The 17354-nt window shown below is 42.3% G+C and overlaps 1 protein-coding gene across 1 annotated transcript in view; it reads left to right on the top strand.

Moving 5' to 3' along the window:
• LOC144730876 (adhesion G protein-coupled receptor B3-like) overlaps positions 1–17354 on the top strand; it is a 196335-nt gene that overhangs the window by 140682 nt on the left and 38299 nt on the right. The window contains exons 17-21 of the mRNA XM_078611678.1: positions 2001–2127; positions 4836–4939; positions 6110–6212; positions 7050–7200; positions 11301–11370. Coding sequence (XP_078467804.1) covers positions 2001–2127; positions 4836–4939; positions 6110–6212; positions 7050–7200; positions 11301–11370 — 555 coding nt within the window. The remainder of the gene's footprint in view (positions 1–2000; positions 2128–4835; positions 4940–6109; positions 6213–7049; positions 7201–11300; positions 11371–17354) is intronic.

Below are 17354 nucleotides of genomic sequence, written 5' to 3'. Positions count from 1 at the left end.
GTAAGCAAATAAATAAGCAAACCAAATATTAAATAAAACTTCGTGAAATATCACACACCAGTTCCTTTATTCTGTGTTTTGCATGCTGGACGTAAAGAGACATGTGTGTCTGTCGATAATAGATCCTTATAAAAATTATGAGCTGCTACAAAGTATTTTAGAGTTTAGGCAATTTAAGAGTTGTGGCTTCTAGATGCTGTGTGGGAGGTGAAACGTTTGGTCCTCAGTAAAAGGTAATGATTTTTGCAGCCTCTTTATGGGAAGATGTTGCGAATAAAAAAGGGAAAATGAAAAGAAAATTTTATTATTCACTTGTAATTTTTTTTAAAATACTGAAACACAGAGCAGCGGTATGATTCATAAGAATTATTATGAAATGACGGATGTTTTGTAGAAGCTGCGTATTTTTTATTTATTTTTGCACGCACACAATGATATCCAACGCTTCAAGCAATGAGCCACTTTTTGTGATTTGCTCCAGGGTTACTAAGTGAATGAGAATTTTATTCTATTTCCTAGTCGCCACAAATATTGTTTTTCACTTGCACATCATGCCAAGTCATCATCTCAGCTATGTGCATTCATGTACTGGCACAGTGGTTATCACAATGTGCTGTGAACCCAGTGATCTCAGTTGTTTTTTTGAAACCACGACTAACATCAGTGGCGAGTGATATTTGAACTCGCCTTTTGCTCTCTTTCACGAACCCCGCATTGACCAGTGTGGTGAAGTATGGTGAAACAACCTCCATGGTTAAGCTTATCCGGGAGCGAATTGAAAATGTATAAACATTATTTGCGATGTAAATGTACAAATAATTGCATCATTTTAAGTTTCAGTACTTAACGGAGCCATTGCATAATTTTTTTATAATAGTCCTACCATAATCTGTTGTCAGAAATTATACAATGATTACTAAAACAAAAGCAAATTTATAATTAACATTTGATATTTCAACAATATTATTTTATTGGATTTTTTTGGGCCATTAAATATTTATTGTGTTATTGCTGACACGACCCAGTTTCTGCGGCTTTCATAATTATTAAATCCTTAACCACGCTACCATACGCTCTTGCTTAAATTTACCAGACCGTCGTAATGTGTGCAATACAATGGTACCACGTCGCTCGACATCTCATCTCCTAAATGCTGTGGCCACTCTGGTGGCAGGCCGCCATGCGTCCCGGCAACTTGTCGTCCTTTCATTTCCACTCCACCCCGTCGTCTTGCTCCCTACAAAATCTGAACGTAATTAAAACTAATTGAACAGGTTGAGTGGTCGTGTCATCGATTGAATTCCGCATACAATCTATAACCAACCCTAGGCAAAGAACACAAAAGCACCCTTATTAAGAAATGGAGGGCTGATTGTGATTGCATATGAGGTGCACTGTATTTGTCAGTATTCCGAATAAATCAACAGCGCCGTAGAAAGGTGCTTGCAATGATGTGGCCCTTTATAGATAGGTGGTCATCAAATAACCAAATAACTTTTTCTGCTGGTGGTGACTAGCATGGCTCAACAGGGCTGATGCCAGTATGAATCTACATAGCAATCATCGCCCCCTGCTGTCAATAAAACTTGGTAGGACCTAAATTTCGATTTAAATTTCGATTTAGGACCTTCCTGGTGAAGAGCCACGAGACTCGGTGCCACTTTCCTGAGTGAACAAGAGCAATAGAAGTCACAGGAACGCCCTCCTCCCCTCACAACTCACTGCATTGTGTGAATGTCAGGCGCGTGGGATCGCCTCGTTGCTAAGAGTCAAACGGGGGAGAATGTGACAGCTGTTGCTGGGCTAAAGTGAGAAATGCTGCCCTCTGCAAGTTTCCGAATGAAAATGTCTCAATCTGGTTCCATGACGCCGGCAACGCGATTGCGATATGCGGTGTGAAAGGCAAGTAAGAAAAAAATCATCGTCGATGAGTTCTTACCGTAGCTTCTCCTGCTCTGCAAAAAATATAATCATTCTGCTTCCATCTTCCTGCCGACCAGAGATGCAACGCTCGGCAAATGGTCCCCTCGCTTCTGCAAGACGTTACTGAGCGACGCAGGGAGGACCCTGTGCCAGTGCGGCAAGATCTCTGCGTTCACTGTCCTCGCCCAGCAGGCTCAAACACAGGTACATGGTCAAGCTTTAACCCCCCCCCCCCCCCATGCGTAATTGGTCACTGTTGACACACACCGCCTTTGCAGTAAGGAACGGTGTATAGGAAGTTGACATTGGTTGTGTTATTGAGGGATCTGTCCCTGCCATGTATGTACGTACGTATGTTGAACTTCTTTCAGTCAGTCAACCCGTGGCAACTGGGTCTGCCCCGTGACCTCCTGCCAACGGGCGTTCGACACTTCACGCGGCTTTAAAGTGCACATGGCCTGGCACGAGCGCCGTGGTGATGTCACCGCCACTTTGTGGCGAATGGCAGCGGTTGTTGTTGTTCATAGTCTTGGTTCTTTCGGTAAAGTCACGTAGAAGGGCAATAATAAAATAATAAAAATTAAACATTCTAATATCAAATTCTCACGACGTTTCGGCAACAACGCAAGCAGCCGTCCTGAGGACGTCCTGAGGATGGCTGCTTGCGTTGCTTGCGTTGTGACCGAAACGTCGTGAGAAATGTATTTTATTGTTTTATTTTTTATTATTTTATTATTTCCCTTCTACGTGACTTTACCGAAAGAACCAAGAATATGAATCCCTGCAGTCACGAAAGCTTTAAATCGAAAAAAAAGTTGTTCAAATTCTTTCACACGTAGCCAACCGTGCTAATCAGAGGTGCGGGGGAAGGACAAGAAACTTAACACAAAAAGTAGTTCTAAAGAAATATTTTTTATTCAATTTAGATTTAAAAGTGGATAGCTCCAGCGGCTTCCACATTGCCATAACAATTTGGAATTTTCAACGAATGGCTCAGGTCCATTAATAGCACCTCCAATGAGCACGTTTGCCTACGTACAGTGAGAAAGAAGTTCAGCATACATCCATTTATAGACTTGAATGATGCCCAATACATTTGAGGTGTGAGGAAACATGATGGAAAGCTCCCTTGTCTGTAATTTCTGTTCGTGTTTATATATTTTCATGGTTATAATGGTTATTTATTTCTTATATCCAGCCAAGTGCTAGATTAGAGTGCCTGACTTTGAATTGGAACATTGCAATTTGGAATACTGGTCAGTGGTCAACTCAATCATTCATCCCACTCAGAGAGCATCACCCTCCATAGAAATGTAGATTCACCACTAATGGTTCTGGGCTGCCAACATGAATTAGCTTTGTCCAATTGCTCAGTTGGGTATGGAGTCACTGTGACACAGATTGCTATTAAAATACGAATTGTCAAGTTGTCCAGTCAAATCAAACATCTCTATGCCTCATCACAGGAGAAAATAACTGGATTTCTACCCCACTACCACTGCCATGTTAACAGGAAGGCCGCTATGAACACAAAAGCTTATCCTTACACAAAACTGTATTTAACACCGGAATTATGGATGAACACGCGTTTTTAATACCCCAATAATTGTATGGTGATGATGACAAAAATTATCTTACACAAAATCAACGAATAATGATGATCTTAACAACATTGTAATCCAGACATCCATTAAGCTGTCTTTCGTGAGCAACAACAGACAACCAGTTAATCCTTTAAATGTTTTACCCACTCACTAGATCGGATAATAACCTTTTATTTTATACCTACGTCACTTTACCGAAAGAACCAAAGAGCAAAGAAAATAAAACTTGAATTTTTAAATTCAGCCTTTCGTGCAGCGCTCATTTTTGTACTACTTTGTATTTCACGATATAAGCAGAATGACAAACATCTTTCAATACTTCAACATCAGGAGAGATGAGTGGTACAATCCTTAGCACATACATGTGTGCGCACAGTGCATGTATGTGAGACTGTGATCATCCAGAACAAACCGTACAACGCATAACAACGCAATGCCTCGTCCACATATACAAAGGAGACATCACAGCAATACACTCCACTGCTCCTGACACAGTTATCTGGGCTTGACCACCTGAATGTGAAATTGTAGTTGTTGTTCTGCGTCTACATCAGCCGTATGAAAACACATTCCTGCGGAGGGAGCTGGTAGGAACGTTGGGTTGCTCGGTCAATGGCCAGGGTCAACGGCGGCGTGGTGTATTCCGCAAATATGCCCGACTGTGAGGGCGGGCACAAGCCGGCGTGAGTAGGTTAAACGTTGAGTTTTATAAGGGCACCACAGGGTGACCAACCCCTCCCCACCCAGCCCCACCCCTCCCGCCCCCCACCCAGCTCCACCCTCCCCACCCAGCCCCTCCCCACCCTCCCCACCCAGCCCCTCCCCACCCTCCCCTCCCCACCCAGCCCCTCCCTCCCCACCCACCCAGCTCCTCCCTGCACGACGGACGGACACAATAATCCCCTGTGGGCTGGTGTAACCAGAAGGTTCCTACCAACATAACATTTTGTGTATGTGTGGGTGCGCAAGTTGCGTGGGGAGCGATGACGTAATGGTTAGCACACTGCAGTACAAACCCAGAGACCCGAGTTCGATTCCCGCTCATGACTAATAGCAGTGGCGATTATCTGAACCAGTCCTGGGTTTCCCCTAGATCGACTCGGCCTCAAATGAGTATCTGGTGCAGTGTGTGAACACATCGCCACTGGGGAGACAAAGGCGGCCAGGCGTGGTACCGGCCACCCACCGTCTTGTGTACCGTGCCGGCCTTCATAGGCACTCGCTAACAATACTTGGCCCAACAACCTGTTAAGACTATACAGGGGATCTTTGCCATTGTCGTTGTTTGTGTATCTGTGTGTTCAGCAGAAAGTGGAGCCAGTGAGGACACTGTCTGTGGCTCTGATTGTCGGCTGCTCAATCTCTTCTCTCGCTCTCATGCTACTCATCTTTATATACACCCTCATCTGGAGGTATGTTCTCAATTCACTCAGTAAAATAGGCCCGTATAGGATGTTGGCGAAGGTGCTATTTAGCCAGCACCTATTTAAGGTTAACACAGAATCCCTTGGACTGTTTTAGCCAGCACCACAAATGTCTGCAAGCTTCTGTGGCGACACTTCTGTGGGTGACCACACTGTGTTTCAGGTATACTTTGTTTCGTTTCGGCTGAGTTAACCCGAGGGAGGGCTCGACCAAGGTTTGGTTACCACGTCCACGATGGGCAGGAAACACAGTGGAGCTACCTTTGCATTGCAGCTCCGTATATCAACAAGCACACTGCAGCTTCATGTGTGACACACACATCCAACTCGAAACACGTTTATGTAAAATTTTCAAGCTATCACCACACTGAAAACTATCACCGCTTTGTCAAAATAATAATAATACTAAATTTACCATTCAAAGTGCTGAAAGTTATCCGCAAACCTAAACTTTTACCCCCGAAAACATAAGCCTAACTCCTGACAGTAATCTTAATTTCAAACCACAAGCTTAAGAATGCCTGGATCAAGCATACCAATCAACACTATACCCTTATTATTTCTAAGAATTACACAGAGAAGGTGAAACATTTATTTGAATTAACATTTGATGTGGAATGAACGAATGCATTCTTAGGTATCCGTGGGTTTTTTCACAACTTAAGCACCCTTTACCGAAGAGGCATGCCTCTGCTAATTACACCCAGATATCCATCTTTATCTGCTACAGAGGGCTATGCAGTTGTAGAGAGCTGTTACCAAGCCATATGATTTATATTTAGCTAAAATAATTAATTCAGTTCGATACGGGCTATACGATCATACATGCAATCGATTGCTGTCCCAATTATCGGTTTGATTACGCAGAATAATCTCACATTTAAAAAAAGCCTCACCTACACGCGTGCCACTGGCCGGGAGGTGATGGGTGGGGCTTGGTGACATCATCACTCGTGATGGGGGGGGGGGTCGCTTTGCAACCAACTAAGAAAAAAAGTAGTTGATTACAATTTTTTTTATCTGGTAATAAATTAAGTTGAAGGATTATTAAAGCTCTAGCCATTGTAATATAACCGTGAACTTGTGTGCAAGCAAAGGTGCCAAATGTCCTGTGGCACTTCTGTGATTGTGTTCATTCTCTTGCATCCCCATTTGCAGATCTATCAAGTCTGACCGGAGTGTAATTCTCATCAACTTCTGCCTCTCCATTATCTCTTCAAACATCTTGATCTTGGTTGGACAGACACAAACACAGAACAAGGTATAGTAGCCAGTCTGCTCGAGTCTTTCTATTGTTGCAACTACGAGCAACTTGATTGTGAAACATACTCAGTTTCCAAATGGGTCACAGGGGGGTTTTTTTTAAAATAAATGATCTGTTAACAGAAATACTCTGATGGTGCAGTGTCTTTGAGTTGTGCGCCTTTTGGTGTCATCTGGTCAAACCCATGTGAGACTAGGCTCTAAGGAAAGCTGTCTCGGGTGTGGACCAATCAACTTCAAGAACAGTGCATACATTATCAGAGTTATGTTTTTTATTTGCATTCCAACTGCAGGTATTGTGGTCTATGCAAACATGACTCCTCGTAAAAAAGGTGTCAGTTTTGTTGCCAGATAAAAGGGTAAAAAAACAATTTTCATATTTTTTACTGGCAAATGAGGTACCAATGGAGAAATTCTACAAATAATGAGATTTTTTTTACAAGTTTGAATCTGCATTCTGACTGTTCTGTCGCGTAATAAACATTTTAAACAGTTTTGTGAAATACAATGCCGTAAAATCAAGGTCATTAAAATGTATGACTTGGAAATTGTTGTTGGAATGTCCCGCTTTTATTACAGCGTGGATTTGAGTTTGGCTGCCATCACAACTCTCGTCATCCTTATCTGTGTCTCGCACTGCAGATTTTATATGCGGTGTTTGTTGTTGTATGGTAGGTACCGGTTGCACCCCCTTAATATGAGGCGGCATTGCCTCAAAGCTGGGCTCTGGCTCAAAATGGACACCATTGCTCAGAGATCTTCGTTGTGAATTTGTAATCAATACATTATGACGACGATAATTATGATGATGACGTGTGTGTATGTGTCTTTGCAGGGTGTATGCACCATGATCGCTGTGTTTCTGCACTTCTCCTTTCTGGCCACCTTCTGCTGGGTTCTCACTGAGGCCTGGCAATCCTACATGGCTGTGCGGGGCGTCACCATGAAGAGGATCATACGCAAGCGCTTCCTGTGCATGGGCTGGGGTGAGGCTGCTCTTTACACTGTGCATGTTTAACAAGCAACGTTAAACTTCGCTTCTAAGACCAGTTTAAACCATAATCATAATTATGAAATTTAATTACCCAGGAAAGCCTTGCAAGTGAGACTCAAGACTTTTTCAGGACAGCCTTCCATTGGAATGTTTGGGAAATTACATTTACAAGTATTTCGCATGCTAGAGAGACCTATAATTCTCACAGAAAACCCACAATTGTGAGAGGTTGACATACAAAAATCCACACAGATGGATTCCATCCCTTGTTGTACTGCCATCTTCTTTCAACTTCCTAGCCCAAGCCTACAACGCCTGGTATTCCCAGGTAGTCTCACATCCAACTATTAACTTGGCTCAATCATACTGAGCCTCTGAAATCAGACAAAAGCAGACAGAAATTAGAGTGATTTGGTAAATTCCGGCTAAGTTGTCGCAATTCGGCCGGTGCCACGTTTCCACGTCAGCCAGGCCAATTCGGATCGATCTCACGGGAGCCCACTTCATGGCGCGTGCCACATGCCACTCCGAGCTGGACCAATGCCCGAAACCAGTCGTGATATCACAGGGTCAATGTGGAAAGGAGATACGTGTGGGCCATATCACTCACTTAGTTTCATCTCCCGACTGTGTTTGTGTGGAAACTACATGGCTGAAATTGATATATATATTAAAAAAGTAAGTTTAACCTTAAACACTCAAACGGAAAGCACACTTATTTTGAATTTTGTAAATGAAAAAAACACGAGATTTTAAATGTTGCTTCCTGACTGTGATCCCACTGGGCTTGGCAATGATAACATTAAGCAATTATTTTATTTTACTAGGTAAAGCCCATTGAGCTGTTTAGCTCTTTTCAAAAGCGACCTGGCCACAAATGATACCTCAATGAAGTGACTTATCACGTAGACATTATATATAGCAGCCAAATACTCTAAACGCATGTTTCTAAATGTGGATGGAAAAACCTGGAGGACCCGAAGAAAAATTCACGTGATCACAGGGAGAACATGAAACTCCAAATATACCATGCGACCTCCTGTATACCTGGCGAGGTAGTTATCTCATCTCACCACCGTGGTGCTTGACATGGCTGTGCAGGGAAAGTGAAGGGTCCTGGGGCTACAGGGAGAAGGGGTTCAGCCCATGGAGTCTCATGGTTCATGCAGAAGTGTGAGGACATAATGTCTGGGCTCCCGCACTGATTCTGAGTCCAGTTCAAAGTGGTCGTGGAAACGAGGCATTATTTATGTACAGAGAGTGCACTTCTAAACACTCGAGATCTAAATATCACACGCATTCAGTGAATCACGAAAAAATATTTATTTATCTATAATAAATCACTGTATAAAGTCGGGTTTTTTATCACTTACAATTGTTAAAACTTTCAAAAAGCATTAATGTGAATTGGAACAAGTTCTGATGCTCAATGACATTATAAAAATAGTCACTAAATGATACGCTTTCAGAATGTACTGAATCTTGATACGGGGAATTAAAAACCTACATTGCAGGATAAACATTTTAAGAAAGTGAGACAAAGCATTCCCATTCAGGTGATTCGATGTGAGGTACACATGCAATATATTTAAATGTAACACCCATCATATTTTAGATAAATGCGTTACTTCCAAGAAATCTGTTACATTGGGCGCTCCTAAACTTTTCCGACTTGACAACTGCATCTAAACTTCCATGCGCCTTGCATACAACGTAAAGTTATTATCCACACACGCCAAACCTATTCTGCTGGATAGTTTCAGTGTTTGTGTTTAGGCATTGCCCTACCTTCATGCACGATATAATGCATTCCTTATTTGTATTTTTAGCACCAGTAACACATTTTGATGAGCACGCAACACTTATGAAGCTAACCACATGAAAACAAACAGATGCAATTTCGTTTCCCTTCTCTAAAACGCAATCTTTTTTTATTGTTTAACAGCAATGAAGCATTTTGAAGCAATGTAGCACTCAGCTGGATACTTGGACTTGTTTAAATTGTGGGTGTAAAATTTAACTGTGCAGCCTTGGGCTTATCAGACCTTCACTAAATTTAGAATTCATTGTCCACTTTTTTTTTCCAAAGCGATTCAATTAACAATCTGGCACACATCGGATCCAAAATCAAACTTTGTTGTGCAATGAATCGCAAGCCTATTCCGAGGAATTATCAGTCAGGGCCTAACTCAGATCATCATCATGTTGGGTCGATAAATCAGATTCAACAATGATTGCATTATGGATAGACTGGCCCTTGCCTTCAAAGCGTATGAAACATTTAATTTCCAAATGGGTTGTTAGCTTTTTTTGCCAAGACAACGTAGGCTCTTTGGAAATTCTTCAGCTCATTTTAAGGAGCGCGTAATCCGGCGACAGTGGCTGCATGAGCAAAAAAATCACTCGCTCGCTAGTGGGTGGCTTTGTGCAATGTCTGTTCGCAGACAACACTAAACAATCATCAGTTTACACTTATCACGGTCACGGGCATGAACCTTTTCCCATTCCGAGACATCTGCAAATTGCAGGGTGGTGGATCCCGTTTACCGCTGAATCTCGGAACACGCAAGTGGCTCGCGTTCATTTTATTTAAAGAGGCGTAAAGCCGTTGTTTTTAAAGACATTGTACTCACCGCAGAGAACTGTAGCAACACGACCGCTGCACTCTACGACACACGCCCTCCTGCATGGCCTTATGGGAGCCTCGGTACCGATAAAGTTATTTTATTTTGATGTACACATAGGTCATCGATACGGAATGGAAAGAAAACGGATTAAATACAACCAGCGTACAAACTATATATTTTTCCATCAAGAAACTCACCCACACGAAGAGTAAAAAAAATCCACATTCTATTTATTTTATTCTACATCGATTCATTTCCAAATATTATACAACAGGTGATGTTGAAGCCACATATTCCTTCTTTGTTTGTGTTGATGGATCGTTCAACGCTCTCGGCGAACGACCTATTTTGCCGCCCTGCTTAGATAAGTACCGTACTTTAATCGATATCATAGTGATGTTCGTGAGCCACACCTGAGGCATCACCTCCGTAACCCCTAGCACATGGTTTATAGGCTCGTGATAAATGTTGGTAACGTTCCAAACGGTCGTTACGGTTTGGCCACTGTGTTATTGTTTAATACATTATAATAATGAATATCAACACCCTGGCTAAATGAAAGCCTGCCTTCACAATGTCAGTCGTGGGCATTGTTTGACCACACTTCACCATGCTGGTAAGAGCAGGTTGGCATAGGGGAGCACTTGAACCGGTTTCAAATATCACTCGCCACCGAAGTGAGCGTGGCCGGCAATCAAACGGGGGTCACCACGTTCATGGCATAGTGCGCTAACTGGCAACTGCACAGCAACTTTTATCAATGAACCATACTATATAGTGCACATGTATTTCATGCTCATGTGCGCAATGGTCAGTAATCCTGTGCGCGAGGAGATGTGTTGTGTGTGCGGTAGTGTAAGCGGTTAGCGCGCTGCGCTACGAACACGGAAACCCCAAGTTCAATTCCCGCTCACGGCCACCAACACCAGTGGCGATTATCCGAACTGATGCTTAGGCCTCCCCTAGGTCGACTCAGCCTCAAATAACTACCTGGCACGGCGTGTAAACATCGCCACTTTGGAGACAAAGGCGGCTGGGCATGATGCTGGCCACCCACCCGCTCGTGTGCCGTGCTGGCCTTCATAGGTGCAATTCGCTAACAGCACTTGTTAAATTTCGATTTAAAGCTTTCGTGACTGCAGGGATTCATCTTCTTGGTTCTTTCGGTAAAGTCACATAGAAGGGATCGTGCTGTGACGGTTCCACCTGAAGACGGATGCTTGTGTTGCCTCCGAAATGTCGTGAGAATTATTTTATTATGTTTTATTTTTATTATTATATTATTCCCCTTCTACGCGACTTTACCGAAAGAACCAAGAAGATGAAGCACTTGTTAAGGCGATACGGAGGATCTTTGCCTTTGTCTGTGTGCTTGCTAACAGCCCTTCCCCCAACAGTCTGTTCATTCTATGGGGAGGGGGATCTATGTCTATGTGTGTGTGTGTCTTGTGCCGTGTCCATGCAGGGCTCCCAGCTCTCGTAGTTGCGACCTCGGTGGGCTTCACGAAAGCGAGTGGATACGGCACGGCCAATTAGTGAGCATGACACCAGCACCGCCACCACCACGGTTATCACCACACAGTTCTTCTTGTTTTGCCTCCAAATTAGCAACTCTGAGCTGATGCATTGACACGACGATGTAGATGAAATATTATTATCAGGGGAAGCATAGTTTATTGGCTTTAAGTGAATGATTGAATATATCTTTTTTAATTGTAGATTGTAGTTAGTCGTCAATGCGACCATGAACATGTCCGACAAGAATACCATGTGTAGTTCTTGAATGGAAGTCGGCAGTGATTGTCCTATGCAGAGACTGCGTCATTTTGTCTGAATGTAGAATTTCCACCCAAAACCCAGGGCTACCTCTGTGAATTTTCAGCTGTTTTTTATTGTACGTACGCGCTGTATACGTATGTATGGGGGGGGGGGGGGTAGGAACAACAAACTATACACACAATAAAATGTGATTTTCCTTTCAAGAGAACATTCAAGTTTTTTTTTAAATGGACATGATTGTTCAAAATAACAGGTGTGTATGTGGACACCTAGTTAAAATTCCGTATTCTTTTCCATGCATAGAACATAATTGCCGTAATTAATATTTTCTGAAAGAGTAGTAGTATTTTTCGATTTAAAGCTTTCGTGACTGCAGGGATTCATCTTCTTGGTTCTTTCGGTAAAGTCACGTAGAAGGGGAATAATAAAATAATAAAAATAAAACATAATAAAATAATTCTCACGACGTTTCGGCCACAACGCAAGCAGCCGTCCTCAGCTTAAATATACGCTGCCAAGCGTGGTGGTGTTCATTCAGACGCTGTCTTTCCGACAGACCTGTTCTCCACCTGAGGACGGCTGTTTGCGTTGTGGCCGAAACGTCGTGAGAATTATTTTATTATGTTTTATTTGTATTATTTTATTATTTCCCTTCTACATGACTTTACCGAAAGAACCAAGAAGAGTAGTAGTATATTGAACATATATATTTCGCACACATATATATGGCACTTAAGTGTATCCAGGTAATATCTTGCTCATGAAAGTGGGCACACAAAGCCCTGTTTAAATATAACCGTGCCGTTACTTGACGACGGGGTTAAATAAAGATGCGTCTACTGATTTATTATCGCGGGGTTCTAGGCAAAAGAAGATCGGAAGATTTGTCTTGCAGAGGATGGCATTCTTAATGGCTCCTTTGATACAGATTAAATGCCAGGAGACGGGAAATGGCTGATATCTCTCCACTGTTGGAAACAAACCACACAAACGTTTGGCCGACGCTGGCGTGTTTACTTGGTTCAGGACTCAATCTGATTTCTATTCCAGTCATTACGATGATGGCGACAAGGAAGGTGCAAGTTCACAGGACAAAACAGTTGCAACAGGCGTAATTGTCGTGGATATTGTGAATTATAGTTTTATGTTTATTCTTAAACAGTTCTTTAGTGGAAGGCGACTGGAAAAAGTGGAAGTCATTTCGCATTAAACAAAAGGTAGCTTTGTGGTTTAAAATGTTGGAATGCAGCCAAGAAAAGAGGCTCGAGACAAATTTATATTATTCATAATGGAAACAGTTGCGTAATGAAAGTATTCATGACTTTTACATTACATGCAGTGTAAAGTATTCCCTCACTTTTAGCAACCAGTTTCACAGACGGATACAAATAAGTCATTGTGGCCACAAGCACTTAACAGGAACGATGCTGGACTAAAATATCTTGATTTTTCGATTTAAAGCTTTCGTGACTGCAGGGATTCATCTTTTTGGTTATTTCGGTAAAGTCAAGTAGAATGGAAAGAATAAAATAATAATAAAAATTCTTGTGTTTTATTTTATTATTTTATTATTTCCATTCTACGTGACTTTGCCGAAAGAACCAAGAAGATAAAATATCTTGGTTCAAGTTTTAGTCAAGGAGCTTGAACTTGGTTCATTGCTTAGCCTGGCCGCTTCCTTTGTGTGAAGTAAATTGTAGGTGTCTCCACCCGTTCGAAGACATAATCGAAGAGCTGCATTGAATTCGCGTACATTAAAGCATGAGAATGACACCAATTATTTACAGTACCTAGAAAATCCTCACCGAGGCCCAAGACTCTTTTTAGTTGGGTCCTGCATGAGGATGTTTTTGAAGTGCCCGGTGAAAACTCACCAGGCACACGACTGCCTCATAGCCGTTTTTTTATATTCTGTTTGGCCACACTGCCGTTTTTGTTTAATTCTTTTTCATTCATTGTGCCCGTGCACCACTGCCAACGGCAGCATCGCCATGTAACTTGTTTCAAACGTAAGCGATGCCTTCTCATTTGTTACGTGTTATAAAGAGCGCCGTGATAGCAAAGCCAGACCAAACGTCTCTCACAGCGAACGCCGTGGCCGTCGTAACGTCCTGCGGTATTTACTGCGCAGGAGTTTGCGCTCGGCTTGCTGATCTCTCACAAATCCGCTGCTTCGGCGCCGAGGCTACTATCCGGCCCACCTGATCCAGCCACCCTACGTCAACTCCAAAACAGATTTACGGCCAGCGCTTTGCTCGGGATACCCGGCGGGAAAATGCAATTTGTATCGATGAGTCAAAAGTTCTCTATGCTAGAAACGGTACCATTAAATCCTAAAAATAAACTCGTGAGTGGAAAGTTTCAGGGCTGTGGAGGAGGAAAATGGATGTAGTTGTATTGATTATTAAATCTTGTACAAGGTGTCTGGACTCTGTAAGGTAGTCGGCATGGCCAGAGATATGTTTGGGTCTATTTCTCAAAATAATATTTATTAGCCAAGTGGTGTTGTATTTCTTTGGAGGAATCACTCAGTTGATAGAGCAGGAAAGTCATGCATGTCTGGGCTCAATTCCTGTCCAGGGTTAATTGAGTGCATCATCATCATCATTATCATCTCTCTGGAGTCACTAAGACTGCCCCCCTTGATGGTTACTTTGAACTCCGGTCATCCTAAAAGCGTCTTTTGGCTCGCCATCCAACAAAGACGGTCACTGCATTGCACGCTTTCAGATGCGCTTCTGCGGCCGTCTGGAACACTCTTCTTTCCGATATTAGGAAGCCGTTGGAGCTATGCATTTTTAGATAATCTAGATTGAAAACTCATTTATTTAGAACAGTTTTTTGTGTTTAGGTTGTTGTCCTTACCTCGCACCTCCGATTAGCACGGTTGGCTACGTACGGTGCGACAAAATTTCACCATACATACACACACCTTACATACATACACACACCTTACGTACATACACACACCTTACATACATACATACACACCTTACATACACACCTTAGCGGAGTGTGATCATCCTCAGGAGAGACTTTAGATCACCAGAAGAGAGTAGTAGTGTCCAATGCTTGTTTGAGCACGGGGACACTGCCTACCATTAAATCACCCAAAATGTTCCCACTCTCATCACATCTCAGAAGCCAATCAGGCTTGAGCCTGGTTAGTACTTGCATGAGAGACTCTCTGGGCATACCAGATGTTGTAGGATTGGTTTTGTGAGGTGCGCAGATGATGGTAGAATAGCAATTGGATTCTTCAATGTGTTTATGTGAAGCTTTGAGTGTTGCCTGCTCATATGCATTGGTTTTCCCCATGTTCTCTGTTTTCCTCCGCATAAGCCAAACACCCATTAATGGGATTGGCCAGCCTTTCCAATTCACGATCCCCCTGAGTGCTGAGACTTATTTGAGGATTTCATGGGTAAAGAGCATTATTATACTCACGACCACTCTCTAGAATAATAATAATAATGATTTACACTGGAAAGATAATAAGCTGAATGGTTCCCAATATGAGTATGGGTTTTTTTATGATGTTTGTTGACTTTGACATACAGAGGAGCCTGAAATAAAGTGGCTCCATCATGCGTATGTGTAAGTTTCTCAGATTATATTGTTAACCATGCGAATAGAACTGGGGGGGGGGGGGGGGGTGGAACGGTGGCACAGTGATACACGTGGTGCACTATACGTTCACGTGCATTCATTAGTTTGTTTCTCAGTCCGCTTGTTCTGTTGAGGGTCGCAGCGACAGCATGTTGATATGGGCAGTCGAGACCTTCCTTTCCCTATTCATATTCTTAGGTTTTTTCGGTAAAGTCACGTAGGTAAAAAATTAAAATTAATAAAAGCAAAATAAAAATAAAATGAAAATCACGACGTTTCGGAGGCAACACAAGCTTCCGTCTTCAGGTGGAACCGTCACAGCACGATAGCTGTATCAAGTGAGAGAAATTCCAAGATTACCTTGTTATCTCGGCATCTCTTGAGGAAGGCCAGCGTCTCGAGAAGCTGTGACTTCTTGTCTCGTTTTCTGTTAAAAACTCTAACAGATAGGTGGAATTCCTCCCCGTAGAGGGCATTAATTCTAGATTTGAAGCTTTCGTGACTGCAAGGATTCATATTCTTAGGTTTTTTCGGTAAAGTCACGTAGAAGGGAAATAATAAAATAAATAAAAATAGAACATAATAAAATAATACAATTCTCCTTGGCGACAGACCCTAGCTGTTCCTGGGGAATTCCCAGGCGTTCCCATGCCATCCGAGCAACAGAGTCCCGCCAGGGTGTCCTGGGCCTGCCCTGGGGTCTTCGCCCCGTGGACCGAGTCCGATTGTCGACCGGGGTGAACGTCAGTGGCACTCGATAGCTGAATAAGGCCTGGGCCTCCCATTCACCAATCTTGAACTGAGCTGTGTGGTGAAGTGCAGTCAAACAAACCCCTATCACAAAAGGGACGGGTTGGCCTTCATCCAGCAGTGGATTGACAAAAATATGTCATTCATTATTATCGTTATTATTATGGATGTAACTAAAACTTAAATACTTTTTTTCTGTTCATTTGAGAATATTGGTTGTATCTCATTCATTTTCGTCGACGTTTTTTGTTGTACGTAACTTTTCTTTTCAGAGGACGGTTGATATGTGTAAGCAGGCTTGACATTTTCCGAGAAATGTCACCATAAAAAAAAACATTGAACTTTGAGGAGGAATTTTAAAAGCACTTTAGTGGGTAGCATTTGAACATTAATCAAAGTGGTGGGATGAGAATTAGTTGCAAGCACTTGTCCTGCTGCCATTTTAAAACAGACGAAAACATTTTTGACTGAATATTTAATTGAGTTTGTGAAAGAAAACGCCAGAGTTGTAAAACATTCCTGTCAAAGGCTCTCATCCTAATAAAAAAAAAAATAGTGGAAGAGCTCATGGGTTTTTTTTGTCACAGCATCAATACAATGTATTTTAGTTTACCTTTATTACTATGATTAGAATTAGACGTTATACATACAGTAGACTCGATTATCCACGCTAATGGTGGGGAAAACAGCTGCGAATAAGAAAAAATCGCGGATAATAAAAAAAATATATACATTTTCCGTGCATCTCTATCGATGCGTGTGCTCAGTGACAAAACTTTCCTGCTCCCACGCAAAAGCCTCGGCCCACTAAGTGAGTCGCAGAGCCACGACAATCAAAATCAATCAAACTCCGCCCACTGTTGTAAAGATATGCAACTACTTTACTGCAGAGGCAGTCACGTGGATTTCAGATTAACTGGAGCACATATTTGTTCGGATTAAGCACGTGACTTGTAATACACATTCCAATAATAACAATATATACATCTGTTTTTAGATTATTCATTTGGGATTAAGGGAAAATCGACGAGTTTTTAATGTGTGTAAAAATCTCAGGTGCGCGGTTAATCCACAAATCTTATCAACCGCACGTGGATAATTGAGAGTCGACTATATATGCGATTCTTTCATTCACAATTAAAGTCCACCAAATGTCTCATTTGACTACAGAGGTTACGTGTGTTTGTCGTAAACCGAATCATCACTGGAGCAAAGGGTAGAGTTTACTGCCCAGTAAGGTTGTAACGATTTTCGTTTTCACGATTCAGCGTGGTGAGTGCCTCCTGTGGCTGAAGAGTTGTGAATTGGTCACTTAGAGTGTATGTGCACTGAAAAAAAAAATTGGGGGGATTAACTTGTAATGTGTGACCTGGTAAAAGTT

This window comes from Lampetra planeri, chromosome 2, assembly GCF_965212315.1.
Source record: "Lampetra planeri chromosome 2, kcLamPlan1.2.h2, whole genome shotgun sequence".
NCBI classification, from domain to species: Eukaryota; Metazoa; Chordata; class Hyperoartia; order Petromyzontiformes; family Petromyzontidae; genus Lampetra; species Lampetra planeri.
This window is presented reverse-complemented; position numbering and strand designations above follow the sequence as displayed.